The sequence below is a fragment of the Salvelinus fontinalis genome, chromosome 3 (genome assembly GCF_029448725.1).
Source record: "Salvelinus fontinalis isolate EN_2023a chromosome 3, ASM2944872v1, whole genome shotgun sequence".
In the NCBI taxonomy this organism is placed as follows: Eukaryota; Metazoa; Chordata; class Actinopteri; order Salmoniformes; family Salmonidae; genus Salvelinus; species Salvelinus fontinalis.
This window is the reverse complement of record NC_074667.1, coordinates 39768863-39787942: the sequence shown is the minus strand read 5'-3', so window position 1 is coordinate 39787942 and position 19080 is coordinate 39768863. Positions and strand designations below refer to the sequence as shown.

General features: G+C 42.0%; 1 protein-coding gene and 1 long non-coding RNA gene across 2 annotated transcripts; both read left to right on the top strand.

Annotated features, from left to right (window-relative positions):
• Window positions 1-1319: 1319 nt before the first annotated feature.
• On the top strand, window positions 1320-5521 carry LOC129847660 (actin-related protein 2/3 complex subunit 4). Its single transcript, XM_055915406.1, has 6 exons — window positions 1320-1415; window positions 3745-3863; window positions 3948-4059; window positions 4403-4498; window positions 4711-4881; window positions 4968-5521. The coding sequence occupies exons 1-6, from the start codon at window positions 1413-1415 to the stop codon at window positions 4971-4973; spliced, it is 507 nt and encodes a 168-aa protein (XP_055771381.1). The 5' UTR covers window positions 1320-1412; the 3' UTR covers window positions 4974-5521.
• Window positions 5522-6421: 900 nt separating this feature from the next.
• LOC129847630 (uncharacterized) lies at window positions 6422-18158 on the top strand. Its single transcript, XR_008758446.1, has 2 exons — window positions 6422-9994; window positions 10085-18158. It is a non-coding gene; the product is annotated as an uncharacterized LOC129847630 (long non-coding RNA).
• The last annotated feature ends 922 nt before the right edge of the window (window positions 18159-19080 follow it).

Below are 19080 nucleotides of genomic sequence, written 5' to 3'. Positions count from 1 at the left end.
GGATGTATATCCTGCCTGTTTGGCCCTGTCCGGGGGTATCATCGGATGGGGCCACAGTGTCTCCTGACCTCTCCTGTCTCATCCTCCAGTATTTATGCTGCAGTAGTTTATGTGTCGGGGGTCTAGGGTCAGTCTGTTATATCTGGAGTATTTCTCCTGTCTTATCCGGTGTCCTGTGTGAATTTAAGTATGCTCTCTCTAATTCTCTCTTTCTTTCTTTCTCTCTCTCGGAGGTCCTGAGCCCTAGGACCATGCCTCAGGACTACCTGGCATGATGACTCCTTGCTGTCCCCAGTCCACCTGGCCGTGCTGCTGCTCCAGTTTCAACTGTTCTGCCTGCGGCTATGGAACCCTGACCTGTTCACCGGACGTGCTACCTGTCCCAGACCTGCGGTAGAGATACTCTCAATGATCGGCTATGAAAAGCAAACTGACATTTACTCCGGAGGTGCTGACTTGTTGCACCCTCCACAACTACTGTGATTATTATTATTTGACCATGCTGGTCATTTATGAACATTTGAACATATTGGCCATGTTCTGTTATAATCTCCACCCGGCACAGCCAGAAGAGGACTGGCCACCCCTCATAGCCTGGTTCCTTTCTAGGTTTCTTCCTAGGTTTTGGCCTTTCTAGGGAGTTTTTCCTAGCCACCGTGCTTCTACACCTGCATTGCTTGCTGTTTGGGGTTTTAGGCTGGGTTTCTGTACAGCACTTTGATATATCAGCTGATGTAAAAGAGCTATAGAAATACATTTTATTTGAAATATCTAATGGGACAGAATCTGGCTCTGGAGCAGAACCTTGCACACTGCAGCTCTTTTAGAATCACAAAATTAAATCGTTAATAATACAGAATCAGATTATTGTACCATAAAACCCGCTAAGATTATGGAAACAGACCTTTGTAAATTTCCCCCCTATTGGCAAAATAGTGGAGAGATCCTTTTACCTTATAAGGAAGAAAATACCAGTCAGACACGTTTTAGAATCTAAAATTTAGATTGATAAGAATAATGAGACAAAATCCTTATCATTCAGTTTAACCATTTCTAGATTGAGTACTGTTCTCATATGGAGAATGAGAGAACCCCAAATAATCCAGAATTCTATTTTATATGAACAATTTGCTACTTGTGAATTATATTATCAAAATGTTCTCATCCTATGTAAATAGGGAAATTGTGTAACCAAATAATGAAAACCACCAACAATTACTTTTTAAAATAAAATACAAGTATTACATGTTTGTCTGCTACATTCAAACAATTAATTGTATAGAAAAATCTTTGTTTTAACGATATAGGCTCCCCCTATGAAGTTTTGTACATAGTATGTTCCAGTGAGCGCAGAGGGTCACGGAAGAGCCTTAGTAAGTGTACTTCCGTCTTCCCCCAGCGCATACAGAGAAATGGTAAGAGAATGTAGCTATCCTTTTTATAATGAAAATAAAGACATTTCGACATTATTTTAACATCAGTCATACGATGAGCAGTATGTCGAGCCTTGCTTGCGTTAATGTGTATGTTTATTGCTAGATTTGGTTTGGTAGCTAGCTAGCTTAGCTAACGTCAGTTAGCATCCCCACCCAAAAGTGAGAATCTGTTTTTAGGCAGTGATGTAGCTAGATACAAGGTTAGTTTGCTAGTTAGGCAGTTGGTGCCAAATACTGTAAACTAAAGTATCCTTTCAAATGTATGCATAAATATAAACATACATTTTCGGGTAACTATTAGCTAGCTATCTGTATCTTCACCATGAAGCAGGGAACTCACGTCTGTTCTTTTACGTCATCTATCAAGCTGGTATATAAAAAAAATGATTGCCATGAGTAAAGATCCCCATGCCACGTTGAAAATATATCGAAGACAAGCTGGTAGGAGAGGCTAACTAGTTAGCAGAAATCTCTAATCTCAGGCAGCCAGCCTAGGTATTTGAGGTATGTAAGGACCTGTCTCAACATTTGCTTTCATTTGTCCTCACCACCTAGCTAGCTATGCACTTGCATCTTGCCTAAATTATTTTGCTTTGCAGTAGGTAGGTCCAAAGTCTATATTTCTCTTAATTGCACTTCACACACATAGGGTTGCAATAAGACTTGCCCATTGAAATGTCCGCCTCCATTTACATCAACGGGGCTGTAGTGGAGCGGCTTCGAGAGCTCAGATTCTCAAAAAGTTCTACAGCTGCACCATCGAGAGCATCCTGACTGGTTGCATCACCGCTTGGTATGGTAACTGCTTGGCATCCGACACAAGGTGCTACAGAGAGTAGTGCGTACAGCCCAGTACTTCACTGGGGCCAAGCTTCTTGTCATCCAGGATCTCTATATCTGGCGGTGTCAGAGGAAGGCCCTAAAAATTGTCAAAGACTCTAGCCAGCCAAGTCATAGACTGTCCGCTCTGTTACCGCGCAGTACCGGAGCGCCAAGTCTACATCCAAAAGGCTCCTTAACAGCTTCTACCCTGCAAGCCATAAGACTGCTGAACAGTTAATCAAATGGCTACCCAGACTATTTGCATTGACCCTCTTTTTTACACTGCTGCTACTCGCTGTTTATTATCTATGCATAGTCACTTTAGCGCTACCTACATGTACCCCTACACGTTGACTCAGTACCGGTACCCCCTGTATATAACCTTGTTATTTTGTGTTTATTTGACTTTAGTTTATTAAAAACAAAAAAAGATACATTTAAAAAACAAAATTAATTGTTGGTGAAGGGCTTATGAGTGAGGATCATGTGACAAATAACATTTAAAATCAAAATTTTTCTCTGCCCAAATCAGATGCAGACTGGATTGAAGTAGCAAGATATTGTCATTCTGAAAATGCATGTAGTGGCAGTGCACTCTACTGGCCTTAGGCCAGAGCCAATGTGTACACACCATCCTTATCTATTATAGGCATTATTCAATGGAAAACATAGCAAACATTTCTAAAAACCTGTTTTTGCTTTGTCATTATGTGGTATTATGTGTAGATTGAGGGGGAAAAAACTCTTTAATCTATTTTAGAGTAAGGCTGTAATCAAACAAATTGTGGAAAAAGTCAAAGGGGAACTTGCTTAGTTAACATTTTTAAAAAGGTGGTCTGAATACTTTCCGAATGCACTGTACTCATGTGGTCAATATACTTCCTCTTTTTCCATTTGAGGGACTCCTGGATTTATCAATTTAATGGTTACTTCACTCATGTTCCACAGTCAACATTATTGTTTTGTATTTGGGTTGTTAGGCCTATTTGAACTTTTACTGACTGTTTGAGTTTCTGTGATGGTGAAACCAGTGTTGAGCTGTTAGAAACCGCAGTATCAAATACGCACTGCTGAGCTACGTGTTGTCAGCCCAACCATGAGCCATGAGCCAGCCCAACCATGAGCCCAACCATGAACCATTGCTATGGAAGACACAGTATGCCAAGAATTTTAGCTGCAGGTCTAGGCCTGCATGCCTGACAGTACTTTTGCCCTCAGTTTGTAAGGAGAGGTGGTGGTGTAGGAATATGGGTAAGGGCCTTTTTAGCTAATAGTTTTAGAGGATAGTAGGATGGAGTGAGGCGGTATTTGGTGGTAAGAGAGGCAGAGGCTGCGGTCCAGTTCACTCCCCCTCTTAGATTTAGGGAAGGGGCCTCTTCAATATAGTAGCTAAGTAAAGCGTGGTAGGGGTATTTGGCGAAGTGTATGGGAGATATCCCCTCATCTTCTAATTTTTCTTTCTCCTCTTCCTCTCTTTCTCCCTCAGACAGCAACTCTGCGCCCGTACCTCAACGCTGTGCGTGCCACGCTGCAGGCCGCCCTCTGTCTGGAGAACTTCTCCTCTCAGGTGGTGGAGCGCCACAACAAGCCAGAGGTGGAGGTCCGGTGAGTCCCTGTGTCTGTCTGTGTGTGCGGGATAGTGTGTGTTTTGGGGTATTTGACCTTGCACGTGTATGCTATCCCCCTCAGGAGCAGTAAAGAGTTGCTGCTGCAGCCAGTCATCATCAGTCGTAATGACAAGGAAAAGGTTCTTATCGAGGGCTCCATCAACTCAGTCCGAGTCAGCATCGCTGTCAAGCAGGTCAGTGAGACTACTTATTCCAACGTGTTTAACTTGTCCTTCTGTGCAGTTGACAGGCTTGATTTTGGTGACTTTCATGCTTTATTCATATTTAGGGAACACCTATCTTTTCCTCCGTCATTGTCGTTACCCTAACAGAAGTGCAGAGATGTAAGCTCAGCTGTACCCTTTCCCCCCCCTGTTATGTGAGGATGATTGTGTGCTGGTTTGTCGTAGACATGAAATGTATACTGTGATTAGTTGTTTTTTACTACCTGGTGTATGATTGCTGGCTTTTAGAGCTGTAGCCTGTGATTGGTGGGTGCTAAGTCTGACTGCTGTGTGATTTGCTGTGTCCCTGAAGGCAGATGAGATTGAGAAGATCCTGTGCCATAAGTTCATGCGCTTCATGATGATGAGAGCAGAGAACTTCTTCATCCTGAGGAGGAAACCAGTGGAGGTGAGAAATGAGAGGGACTGGTGGTGCAACCAACAGTTTGAGTTGAAACATTAGGATAATGTTTGTTCCCCTCTTAGAGAACTCAAGCGGTCATATTTTCACACTTTCAAATAAAATATTTACATAGAAAACATTTTGCAGTGCAAAGAGCAAAACGGTCTCAGTGTTTACTCATCATTCCCCTCCTCCCCCTCTCCTTCATTTGTCCGCAGGGCTATGACATCAGTTTCCTCATCACCAACTTCCACACAGAGCAGATGTACAAGCACAAGCTGGTGGACTTTGTCATCCACTTCATGGAAGAGATTGACAAGGAGATCAGTGAGATGAAGCTGTCTGTCAACGCCAGGGCCCGTATCGTCGCTGAGGAGTTCCTCAAAAACGTGAGTCCTGTCTGTCTCTTTTACTTTCTGTCTTTTCACCTAGAAGTTTTAATTTGACCTGACATCCATGTTTTTGACTTACGCAGTTCTAAGGAAATTCCCAAACATTCCTTACGCTGATCACAACTGTCAACATGGTTTCTTGGAGGGTGCGCATCACAGGACAGAGAGAGAAGGGGCAAAAGTGTGACCAGTCAATCGCAGTAGAAAAAAGTAAAGACTCGTCAGACCAATGGGGTGTGGCCCTTCATCATTAAGGTATCCCTGTGCTCAAAAATATTGATGTTTGTACATAATGAATATTCACAGCCTCATTTAATTTCTGCTTTTAGAACAAAGCTTTAAATCAGGGTGGGTCCTTAAAATGAAACCTTAATCAATATTAATGAGCACAGGGAAATTCAGAGATTTTGTTTTTTGATAATGTAAACGGTTTATTTTACTTTTTTTATATAAATATTATATGCACACCATTTTTTTTGCTATGTTTTTGTTATTACAAACATTCAAACCTGAGGAAAAATTAATTGGTGCACTTGTTTCTTGTCTTAATACACACAGAGCAGACCCTATCATTTGATGGAAATGATTGTGATGATAATAGTGCTGGCAGTGATGATGAATAAACCCCTTTATTGTTTGTTTGTATTTTGGTGTATTATTTATGGAAAAAAGACATTACACTACATTCTTTTATGAATGAATCATTAACTATTTACATACGGGGGAATTCCTAAATGGGACTTAAATTTTACCGCATTCTGACCTTGAACTTAAGCATGCATGTGCCAGCCAGGTATTTGTTTGGGATGGAGATTGCAGAAATGGAGGTGTGGCAGAGGTGTGTTTACAGATATGCTTATTCTGACTGACTTGAATTCCACCACCTTTATGCACGAGGAACAATGAATGTCGAGTAACCTGTCAGTTCCAAGTGGAAAAACATGACTTTTTTCAGACAAATAACACCATTCTCCATGCCCTGTAATTTACAAATTGATAAGAGCTATTAATAAAAGCTAGGTAAATTAGTTAATCTGGACAAGGGGATTGGAAATGTAAATGACAATTATTTTAGATCTATTTAACCTTATCATCACTGGAGATGTGAAACCAGTCATTTGGCAGCAAACTGAAGCGTATCACCTTTTTCACAGAAAAGTTTATGAAATGCTGTTCTTCTAACTTGCAGGGATGTAATTGAGACCCAACCTATAGGCTTCTGTAGCCATGCACACATGACAGTATAGGATGTAATTGAGACCCAACCTATAGGCTTCTGTAGCCATGCACACATGACAGTATAGGATGTAATTGAGACCCAACCTATAGGCTTCTGTAGCCATGCACACATGACAGTATAGGATGTAATTGAGACCCAACCTATAGGCTTCTGTAGCCATGCACACATGACAGTATAGCGGCATTTCTGATTTCTAGAATGTTTTAATTAAACGCCTGGACTTTCCACCAGTGGAGGCTGCTGAGAGGAGGACTGCTCATAATAATGGATGGAATGGAATCGAAGACAAACGTGGTTTCCATGTGGTTGATGCCATTCTATTGACCCCATTCCAGCCATTATTATGAGCCGTCCTCCCCTCAGCAGCCTCTGCTTTCCACTATTTATTTTTTTAACAATTTGAAGTGTTAAATATTAGCCACTATTGATAGCCACCGTCAGTTAGACCCACATACATTTATAACTCTCACGTTTGTGTTAGTTTACATTTCTTTCCTCTCACGTTTGTGTGGTTGTTCCTGAGGATAGCTAGCAGTAGTGGATCATATTAGGCTAACTAACGTATTACAAGTTGTGCAACAATTTGGGATAGGTAGTCTATTTGAATCATTATGGAACACAGACCATACTTAGCCATTTAAACCTGGAGCTTGGCTTTGGTGGTATACCATGTTTTGGAATAAGCCCAAACATTGTTTAATACCCTCAAAACTATGTCTTTGAAGTTTTTAAAAAGTAACTACAAATATTCAAATGTATTTAAGTTAATGGTTGCAGTCCAGTGGAGGCTGCTGAGGGGAGGTCTGCTCATAATGTGTTTGATGATACCTTTCCATTTATTCTGCTCCAGCCATAACCACGTGCCCGTCCTCCTCAGTTAAGGTGCCACCAACCTCCTGTGCTGCAGTCAACTTGTGCAATAGATTAGGAAATAAAGCAGATTGCGTTCTTCATTTCACCTGTCACATTATTTAACATTATGAAGCTTACCGTAGTTCCCCAGAACAGTTGAGCCAGTCACGTGTGGTATTCAATTCACTACTAGATGTTTGCCATCAGATATAACGGCTGATGTGCTTTAGAAGTAAAAAAATATATAATCTGAGTTTTCTTTACACCTGCCATTTTTTCTCCTATAATTGTTTCCCTTCTCTGTGCACCATGTACACATGCTGCTCTTCCTTCAGAAAAGTTTGCATCACAACTTTATTCATTTGCACAATTTCTCTTCTTTAGGATTGTGTTGGCGGATAGCATCCAATTTAAGGTACATGCACCTCCACCTACTCTACTGGAGTGTGAGGCTATTCACTGTCTACCAACATTTAGGCTCCCGAGATGCGAAGCGGCCTAAGGCACTGCATCTCAGTGTAAGAGGCGTCATTACAGACCCTGGTTAGATTCCAGGCTGTATCACAAATGGCCGTGATTGGGAGTCCCATAGGGGTTTGGCTGTCATTGTAAATAAGAATGTGTTCTTAACTGGCTTGCCTAGTTAAATAAAGGTTACGTTTAAATTATTATTATTATTTTTTAAATCTTTGTGATACAGTATTGTAAAATTGGGGAAAAGGAAAAATTATCCTGCCAACTATTAGCCCTCTCTAATACAAAAATAAACATCACTCCATTCCACGATTTACCCTATCCAATCCTATTCCAGACCAACGTTCTGGGCGGACAGAACACTACGGCTCAACACCCCCTGCAACTGTTCTGCAGTAAAAACCTTGCAATCCCAAGTATTTCTCTGCCGCTGCCACCACAACCTATATTTTATGTGACCTTCGATCGATTTCTGCAGTACAATTGACAACCACAGCTATGAATGCCTACCTTACTGAAGCACATATTCTTCCCATCACTCTCTATTAGTATCTGCATGCTCACATGAATCCTCTCAGGATCCCTCACACAATTTATATTGTTTACTTTCGCTTGTAAATGTCCACACTCACTGAAAATGACATTCGGTAGCTACTAGCTATGCTTGTATAACGTTGAGCTGTATTTGCATTTCTTTGCAATTAGTTTATGTTCATCTTCCCTCGTTAGCATTTAGCTAACAGCGTTGGTGTGATTTCCCTATTATTTGTGCTAATTTTGTTCGGATTTTGGTATTAGAGGCCCAATGGGCTTTTTTTGTGTTGTGCTATGCCGGTAATACGGTAAATCTCAGGATGGCAATGGAAAGAACAGTATGACAATGTGGATATCGCCCAAGCCTACCTTGCGCACTGGTGTCATCACATTTCCATGATTATTAGGGTAGATTTATAGGACTACTGTTCAACCCCTATTGTACTTACCTTCCAATAGTTCATGGATTGAACAATTGCATATGCCAACTTTCAGGATGAATCAATATATTTAGTGCATAAAAGCTCTCCAAACCTGTTTTTTATTATTTATAAATACTTTCCTAACCCTAAATAATATATTCCAATGAGTCTGTTGAGAAAATTGTATTTATAGCTACACCAAATTTAAAGGTATGGCTTTAGTTAAATGTAATGAAAACCCTATTGAATGAAAATGGCACATGAAATTCTGTTGGCCAGCAAGTCGGAGGGTTTTCAGCGATTAAATTAAATGTATTCAGCGTGCAAGGGAACTACGCCTGCAAAGCCCTTAAGGTAAGTCTGAATACCAACTACTGAGGAGTGCGTAGGAAAGGCATACATTTCCTAAGTATGAATCGGGCCCATTCTTAAATTCAAGGTCAGAATACCCACAGAGAGAAAAGTGCATAAAAAAAGGAATTAAGTTCCATTTACACACATAATTCGGGTGTGAAAGCTCTCCAAACCTGTTTTTTTTATGTAGGTAGATTCATAAATACATTCCTTAGCCTAAATAATATACAGTGCATTCGGAAAGTATTCAGACCCCTTCCCTTTTTCATTTACGTTTCCTAGGTGAGTAGGATAATTATGAGATGGAGTTACATCGGGATGCCACCAGGCTGCAAGCAAGTCGGGAGAAGAGGAGGAATATTGGGACACGTACACAGAAAGGTGGATTTCTGTGGAGTAATGGAACAGGGAAAAAAGAGGAAGAGGTTGAATGAGGAAAGCAGAGGTTGGATTTGAATTTGGGTATATGAGATTTGACTTCCAGAAGAGTTACAGGGTGTATTGAGTGGTGGTGCCCCGTCCTCCCAGTTCGTTGGCATGGTGCAGGAGCAGATAGGGTCAAAGTAGTGGAATGGGGTAGGGTTAGTTTCCCATCTTGTTACACAAAGTGTAATGAATTTATACTATAGTTCAGTTGGTGGCGGTAATGCAACATATTGGATGCCAATCGCCATTAAACTCCACCGAAGAAGAGAGGAAGTGAACCATAGCGTCATATGAACGAGATCAGGATGGAACCCCAAAGAACTTCTAGTGTGTTTGTAAACAACAGCTAGCTAGCTAATTTAGTCTAGTTCAGGGCCCTCCAACCCTGTTCCTGGAGAGCTACTCTCCTGTAGGTTTTCGCTCCAACTCCAGTTCTAATTAACCTGATTAATTTTACTAACCAGCTAATTATTAGAATCAGGTGTGCTAGATTACGGTTGGAGCAAAAACCTACAAGAAGGAAGAGCCCAGGTCTAGTTTTCTCAAGGTCAAAAATAGCATTTTTAACATAGTATTTGCGGGTGGGATGGTCGGATTAATATATTTTTGAAAATGTATGTTTTTATAGATTTCCCAAAGAAGCATTTCAGCAGGCTGCTTTGCCTGCATGGATAGCAATGTTAGCAGCAGGAGGTGACAGCGCCAGGATGTGTACTAGGGTTGAATGGCTGGAACCCGGTTACGGAGATTTACCAGGATATACCATCCAAACCACTCCCTTTTCCCTGGATAAATAACTGAGAACCCGGTAAATTATAATAAATTATTTATATGAATAGCATTGCGTGAATTGGAACTGTTAAATGATATGTAATGTCTAAATCTGGCTTCTCTACAGCCTCTGCATGATGAATCAACGCTCAGGGTGGGGACAGACAGCCCATCTCAGTATGGAGAGCAGTTCACAATGCATGTAGACCTATCATCTCATCATGGTAAAAGTTTTTCTTGTAGTCCTACATTTGCTGCAGCACAGCCTATACTACAGTAATATAAAGACCTAATGAGTGTCTAATTTACCTATCTCCATTTGGTTTTCGGGGGTCACCTTGTCCTTTAATTGTAAAGACTATCATTTTTTAAAATAGCATCTGCAGTCTCTCTCTCTCTTTCTCTCAAAAATATAGATAATCCCGTACTAGATCTATATATTGATTTCCTAGCCTACCTCTTTCAGGTAATACATTCAATGCAGTATTATCCTTTATATTTAGCAAAAATAATGATGGGTTATGCATAATACGTTTCTAACGTATAGGCTGTCTCTTGCACAATATGCAAGCACCTGTGCTTCACTGGCCTCTCCTTAACTCTTGGAATCCCATGCAGGAAAAGCTCAACTAGAATAACATATAGCACATTTTTTTTGTAACATTTCCTAAACCAATAGACTATTTGAAGAGGGACGCAAGCTCTTTTTTGCTGAATGTTAAATACAGCAGCCAATAGAACTCACAGGTAGTTTGAATGGTTATGGGTCTGAATAAATAACTGCTATCACCTACCATCATCGCGTGTTTGCTCTTTCAATCTTTGTGAGGAGAAGTTAAAGCCTTCTGCGTCTAATTCTAGTCCTATATTATTCAAGGATGTCATTAGAATGATGAAGATAAGGACAACAAAACTTATTTCATTTAACTGTTGAACGCGAGGAAGGAATGAAGCAACAATAGAGAAAGAGGTAAACTAATAACATTAGGGGAAATATTATGAAAGGTATATATGCGTCAGCCTACTAATTATCCAAATAGGCCCTATTATATTTAAAAAATGTAATCAAATTTGCTAGCCTATAGGCCTACTTCTAACTGTGTAGGCCACATGTGCTGCACCAGAATCGCATGTTCTCTCCCTGCTTTGTTATGGTTTGAATGATGTGCGTAATTCCAGTCCATATAATACAGTATAAAACAGTACAGTAATACAGTTAACACTCAGAGATTAGCCTACTGGAGCTTGTCTAATCTATTTACCCAATGGGTTGTATTGTAACTATTTTATTATAGTGCAAGTATTTTCATGACGTCATAAAAGGGGATTGGGCAAGTTGGTCCATGTGCATCCGTCTCCTGTGTTATGTTACTTGTTCTTTCATTAACGTCAACCAAAGTGATATTAGCCTCTGGATTTTTTACATAAAGCATAACACTACACTGAAGAGAGCATATAGCTTGCTACATCTATGGGCTTTTCAGTTTTTCTGTTGTGCGTAATATGCAGTAGCCTATTTCACATGTATTGGATAACGGCACAATCATTTGAGCTTTTTTGGGCTTGAGCTCACTAAATGTCGTTAATGTAGGCTTCATAAAATGTATTTAATATGGCTGGTCAGGTTCAGGTAGCATCAGGTTAGAATTTTCATGCTGATCAAAGCTACAATCAAATCCAGAAATATTTATATGCTTTATAATGCTTTTGAATGACACTTCCGGCTTTTGTCGAGAAATACCGGGTTACCCGGGAGAAAAGGGATTTATTCTCGGGATGAAACATTTGTAAAATACCAGGAAAATATTCAACCCTAATGTGTAGCACTTGTTGTTTATCAAGCTAACAATCTATTCTCGGTAAAGTTAGCTAGGTAGCTAGCTACATACATAGAAATAGGATAGGCTGCCATCCAATATTAGTTTTTTTAATGACACAAACGTTAGCTTGATCTACTATAAACAACAATGTTAGCTAGCTAATCAACATATTTCATGGCCAGCATGGCCAAGATGTTCAAATGTTCATAGATGACCAGCAGGGTCAAATAATAATAATCACAGTGGTTGTAGAGGGTGCAACAGGTCAGCACCTCAGGAGTAAATGTTAGTTGGCTTCTCTTAGCCGATCATTCAGAGTATCTTGAAATCCAAGATGGCATAGCAGTTCAGATGTCTTTTTTGTCCTCGTATTGTCGTGTCCTGTATATATATATATTTACACCTTTCTTCGCATATCTTTATATATTTTATTATCCAAGAACTCAACTACAAAAGCTTTCCTGCAACCCGCCTCACCAATTACAAAAAAAAAAGTATTATTTACCTCAAATCTGAAAATCCACAGTGGAAGCTAGCCAGAGGCTAACCAGAAGCCGTCCGAAGCTAGCCGGAAGCTACCCAGAAGCTAACTAGAAGCTAGCCAGTAGCTGATCTGAAGCTGCCCAGAAGTTAGCCGGTTTGCTGGCTAGCGTTGGTGTTTCAGCTGCCCATGTTTTGTGGTCTTCAGCTATTCCTTTAGCTCGATAATCTATCGGCACTTTTGTGCAACGCGACTCGGACCGGAGCATACCGGGCCTATTTTTCTCAGTGTCCCCGGATTTCAGCCGCAGGCTCTGGACGTTTGCACCTTGATTTCGCAGCTAGCTAGCTGCAAACCGTGTGACTATTGGCTTACGTCGATCCCGGAGCAAACTTAAATTATTCCGGAGCTAGCCAGCTGAGGAGTTCCATCAGCCATTCCTGGGCTACAGTCACCTATCCGGACCTGTTTTTTTGTTGTTGCTGCAGATGCGGAGCCCCATCGGGCCTTCACGACTGACTGCCGACATTATCTGCCCGAGGGAGTTATCCAACTGGCACCTCCGTCGCAACGTTACCTGAACGCTCATCTGGGGCCCGCTAATCGTTAGCTGTCTTATCGGCTGCTATCTGAATAAGTATATCGGACAATTTTTTTCTTGGGTCACTATATCTATTTTGCCAATTGGATTGATCCCCTCTACCACATGGAACCCCACTAATCTACCGACGGAAACGCACGAGGTGTCTAAAAATAGACATCCTATGCTATCTTGCTACTGATAGCCATCTACCCGGCCAGCTGTCTGGATCGCCGTGACCCCAACCAACCTCTACTCACTGGACCCTTATGATCACTCGGCTAAGCATGCCTCTCCTTAATGTAAATATGCCTTGTCCATTGCTGTTCTGGTTAGTGTTTATTGGCTTATTTAATTGTAGAGCCTCTAGCCCTGTTCACTATACCATATCCAACCTTTCAGTTCCACCACCCACATATGCGATGACATCACCTGGTTTCAATGATGTTTCTAGAGACAATATCTCTCATCATCACTCAATACCTAGGTTTACCTCCACTGTATTCACATCCTGCCATACCTTTGTCTGTACATTATTCCTTGAAGCTATTTTATCTCCCCCAGAAACTTCCTTTTACTCTCTGTTCTAGACGTTCTAGACGACCAATTCTCATAGCTTTTAGCCGTACCCTTATCCTACTCTTCCTCTGGTGGTGTAGAGGTGAACCGAGGCCCTGCAGTACCTAGCTCCACTCCTATTCCCCAGGTGCTCTCTTTTGATGACTTCTGTAACCGTAATAGCCTTGGTTTCATGCATGTTAACATTAGAAGCCTCCTCCCTAAGTTTGTTTTGTTCACTGCTTTAGCACACTCTGCCAACCCGGATGTTTTAGCCGTGTCTGAATCATGGCTTAGGAAGACCACCAAAAATTCTGACATTTTCATCCCTAATTACAACATTTTCAGACAAGATAGAACGGCTAAAGGGGGCGGTGTTGCAATCTACTGCAAAGATTGCCTGCAGAGTTCTGTTTTACTATCCAGGTCTGTTCCCAAACAATTTGAACTTCCACTTTTAAAAATCCACCTCTCTAAAAACAAGTCTCTCACCGTTGCCACCTGCTATAGACCACCCTCTGCCCCCAGCTGTGCTCTGGACACCATATGTGAACTGATTGCCCCCCATCTATCTTCAGAGCTCGTGCTGCTAGGCGACCTAAATTGGAACATGCTTAACACCCCAGCCATCCTACAATCTAAGCTTGATGCCCTCAATCTCACACAAATTATCAATGAACCTACCAGGTACCAACCCAATTCCGTAAACACGGGCACCCTCATAGATATCATCCTAACCAACTTGCCCTCCAAATACACCTCTGCTGTTTTCAACCAAGATCTCAGCGATCACTGCCTCATTGCCTGCATCCGTAATGGGTCAGCGGTCAAATGACCTCCACTCATCACTGTCAAAACGCTCCCTGAAACACTTCAGCGAGCAGGCCTTTCTAATCGACCTGGCCGGGGTATCCTGGAAGGATATTGATCTCATCCCGTCAGTAGAGGATGCCTGGATATTTTTTTTAAATGCCTTCCTCACCATCTTGAATAAGCATGCCCCTTTCAAGAAATTTAGAACCAGGAACAGATATAGCCCTTGGTTCTCTCCTGACCTGACTGCCCTTAACCAACAGAAAAACATCCTATGGCGTTCTGCATTAGCATCGAACAGCCCCCGTGATATGCAACTTTTCAGGGAAGCTAGGAACCAATATACACAGGCAGTTAGAAAAGCCAAGGCTAGCTTTTTCAAGCAGAAATTTGCTTCCTGCAACACAAACTCAAAAAAGTTCTGGGACACTGTAAAGTCCATGGAGAATAAGAACACCTCCTCCCAGCTTCCAACTGCACTGAAGATAGGAAACACTGTCACCACCGACAAATCCACTATAATTGAGAAATTCAATAAGCATTTTTCTACGGCTGGTCATGCTTTCCACCTGGCTACCCCTAAACCCGGTCAACAGCACTGCACCCCCCACAGCAATTCGCCCAAGCCTTCCCCATTTCTCTTTCTCCCAAATACAGTCAGCTGATGTTCTGAAAGAGCTGCAAAATCTGGACCCTTACAAATCAGCCGGGCTAGATAATCTGGACCCTTTCTTTCTAAAACTATCTGCTGAAATTGTTGCCACCCCTATTACTAGTCTTTCCAACCTCTCTTTCGTGTCGTCTGAGATTCCCAAAGATTGGAAAGCAGCTGCGTTTATCCCCCTCTTCAAAGGGGGGGACACTCTTGACCCAAACAGCTACAGACCCATATCTATCCTACCCTGCCTTTCTAAGGTCTTCGAAAGCCAAGTTAACAAACAGATTACCGACCATTTCGAATCCCACCATACCTTCTCCGCTATGCAATCTGGTTTCAGAGCTGGTCATGGGTGCACCTCAGCCACGCTCAAGGTCATAAACGATATCTTAACCGCCATCGATAGGAAACAATACTGTGCAGCCGTAGTCATTGACCTGGCCAAGGCTTTTGACTCTGTCAATCACCACATCCTCATCGGCAGACTAGACAGCCTTGGTTTCTCTAATGATTGCCTCGCCTGGTTCACCAACTACTTCTCTGATCGAGTTCAGTGTGTCAAATCGGAGGGTCTGTTGTCCGGGCCTCTGGCAGTCTATGGGGGTGCCACAGGGTTCAATTCTTGGACCGACTCTCTTCTCTGTATACATCAATGATGTCGCTCTTGCTGCTGGTGAGTCTCTGATCCACCTCTACGCAGACGACACTATTCTGTATACTTCTGGCCCTTCTTTTGACACTGTTAACAACCCTCCAGGCGAGCTTCAATGCCATACAACTCTCCTTCCGTGGCCTCCATTTGCTCTTAAATACAAGTAAAACTAAATGCATGCTCTTCAACCGATCGCTGCCTGCACCTGCCCGCCTGTCCAACATCACTACTCTATACGGCTTTGACTTAGAATATGTGGACAACTACAAATACCTAGGTGTCTGGTTAGACTGTAAACTCTCCTTCCAGACTCACATCAAACATCTCCAATCCAAAGTTAAATCTAGAATTGGCTTCCTATTCCGCAATAAAGCATCCTTCACTCATGCTGCCAAACATACCCTTGTAAAACTGACCATCCTACCAATCCTCGACTTCGGTGATGTCATTTACAAAATAGCCTCCAATACCCTACTCAATAGATTGGATGCAGTCTATCACAGTGCCATCCGTTTTGTCACCAAAGCCCCTTACACTACCCACCACTGCGACCTGTACACTCTCGTTGGCTGGCCTTCGCTTCATACTCGTCGCCAAACCCACTGGCTCCAGGTCATCTACAAGACCCTGCTAGGTAAAGTCCCCCCTTATCTCAGCTCGCTGGTCACCATAGCAGCACCTACCAGTAGCACGCGCTCCAGCAGGTATATCTCTCTGGTCACCCCCAAAACCAATTCTTCCTTTGGCCGCCTCTCCTTCCAGTTCTCTGCTGCCAATGACTGGAACGAACTACAAAAATCTCTGAAACTGGAAACACTTATCTCCCTCACTAGCTTTAAGCACCAGCTGTCAGAGCAGCTCAGATTACTGCACCTGTACATAGCCCATCTATAATTTAGCCCAAACAACTACCTCTTTACCTACTGTATTCATTTATTTATTTTTGCTCCTTTGCACCCCATTATTTCTATCTCTACTTTGCACTTTCTTCCACTGCAAACCAACCATTCCAGTGTTTTTTTTTAAACTTGCTATATTGTATTTACTTCGCCACCATGGCCTTTTTATATTTGTATTTATTTTTATATATATTTTGTTTGCCTTCACCTCCCTTATTTCACCTCACTTGCTCACATTGTATATAGACTTATTTTTCACTATATTATTGACTGTATGTTTGTTCTACTTATTAGGGTTTGAGGCAGAGAATCCCAGTGGAGAGATGGGAACCGGCCAGGCAGAGACAGCAAGGGCAGTTCGTTGCTCCAGTGCCTTTCCGTTCACCTTCACACTCCTATGCCAGACTACACTCAATCATAGGACCTGCTGAAGAGATGAGTCTTCAAAAAAGACTTACAGGTCGAGACCGAGTCTGCGTCTCTCACATGGATAGGCAGACCATACCATAAAAATGGAGCTCTATAGGAGAAAGCCCTGCCTCCAGCTGTTTGCTAAGAAATTCTAGGGACAGTAAGGAGGCCTGCGTCTTGTGACTGTAGTGTACTTGTAGGTATGTAGGGCAGGACCAAATCGGAAAGATAGGTAGGAGCAAGCCCATGTAATGCTTTGTAGGTTAGCAGTAAAACCTTGAAATCAGCCCTAGCCTTAGCAGGAAGCAAGTGTAGAGAGGCAGGCACTGGAGTAATATGATCACATTGTTTGGTTCTAGTCAAGATTCTAGCAGCTGTGTTTAGCACTAACTGAAGTTTATTTAGTGCTTTATCCGGGTAGCCGGAAAGTAGAGCATTGCAGTAGTCTAACCTAGAAGTGGCAAAAGCATGGCTAAATTTTTCTGCATCATTTTAGGATAGAACGTTTCTGATTTTTGCAATGTTACGTAGATGAAAAAAAGCTGTCCTTGAAACAGTCTTGATATGTTCATCAAAATTGAGATCAGGGTCCAGAGTAACGCCGAGGTCCTTCAGTTTTATTTGAGACGACTGAACAACCATCAAGATTGTCAGATTCAACAGAAGATCTCTTTGTTTCTTGGAACCTAGAACTAGCATCTCTGTTTTGTCCGAGTTTAAAAGTAGAACATTTGCCACCATCCACTTCCTTATGTCTGAAACACAGGCTTCCAGGGAGGGTAATATTGGGGCTTCACCATGTTTCATCGACATGTTTTGTCGTCCGCATATCAGTGAAAGTTAACATTATGTTTCCGAATGACATCACCAAGAGGTAAAATATATATTCCTACACTTAAATTACCCTTGCCTAACGATTGCGTCTGAAGCTGGGCTTGCAGCACAGCTATCCTCGCCATAAGGCAATCGTTCTCCTGTATATTAAGAGTACAGCGACTGCAATTAGAAGTCATAATGTTAATGTTACTACTTAGCTTTGGATGGTGGAGGTCCTGAGAAACCACGTCCAGATAAAGCGTCCGGGGTGAAAAAGTTGAATGAAAAAATTAGATGAAAAAAATAAACATAAAACGGAATTTAAAAAGTAAAAAACGTAAAGTTGGCAGGTAGCAAAGTAAGGTTATCAAAAAAACGCACAGCAGCACGTTAACAAGTATTAGACACTATTCAATCATCTCTTGTTTTAGAGTAAGATGGATGTCTAAACCCACTAACCATTTATGTAGGTGTTCTTTGTATGACATGAAATAAAGTGTTGAGTATAACGTATTTTTTAGTCATTGAACATTCCCTGTTTGTCTGTTTTATTTGGTTGTCACTCACCCTCATTTTGTCTGATATTGCACAGATTTGCAGCAGAAGCTGATGTCCTTGAAAGGGCATACTTAGTCAGTTGCACAACTGAATGCATTCAACCGAAATGTGTCTTCCGCATTTAAACCCACCCCTCTGAATGAGAGAGGTGTGGGGGATTCCACGGCGCCCGGTCAACAGTTGTTGTTGGGGGTTAACTGCCTTGCTCAAGGGTAGAATGGCAGATTTTTCACCTTGCCGATTCCGGGATTCAAACCAGCGACGTTTCGGTTACTGGCCCAACACTCTTTGTGCGGGTGTAAGTATTCCTGTATGGCTGACCTAGGATGCAACCCCTGTCCACAACAGCACTTCATACTCACAAAGCAGTGTCCATTATCCTACCAAAACCATGATCTTGTTTGGGCTAGGATAACAGTACTTCAGATCTTAGGGCGGGTGACATCACCACACGATGGCTACTAGGGCTTTATCTCACTTTGTCTTTCCTTGATTCCTCGCATCCTATCTCCTCACCTGTACTGTATAGAAACTGTATTGGAGGAGAAGGTACAAGGTCCCTCACCTTTGACCTTCTCCAAATGGTTTTGAGAAGGAGGCGATGAGAGGAATTGAGGAAGGATGAATTGAGAAAGAGCCTAGCACTCACCCCTCTGCTACACTCACTGACCTCCTTCTCTGCATCAACCTCAGCAGCCAGCAGAGCACTGTGTGAACTGAGTCAATCTAGCACCCACAGAATTCATTATGTGGGTATTTAATTCTGCTACATTGACTCAGATCACACAGTCGGCAGCTGAGTTATACTGTCTGTGGTGTAAGAGGTGGTGAAAGGGGTGTGACTAGCAGAGGTGAGATGCAGGTGAGTTGTAGTAGC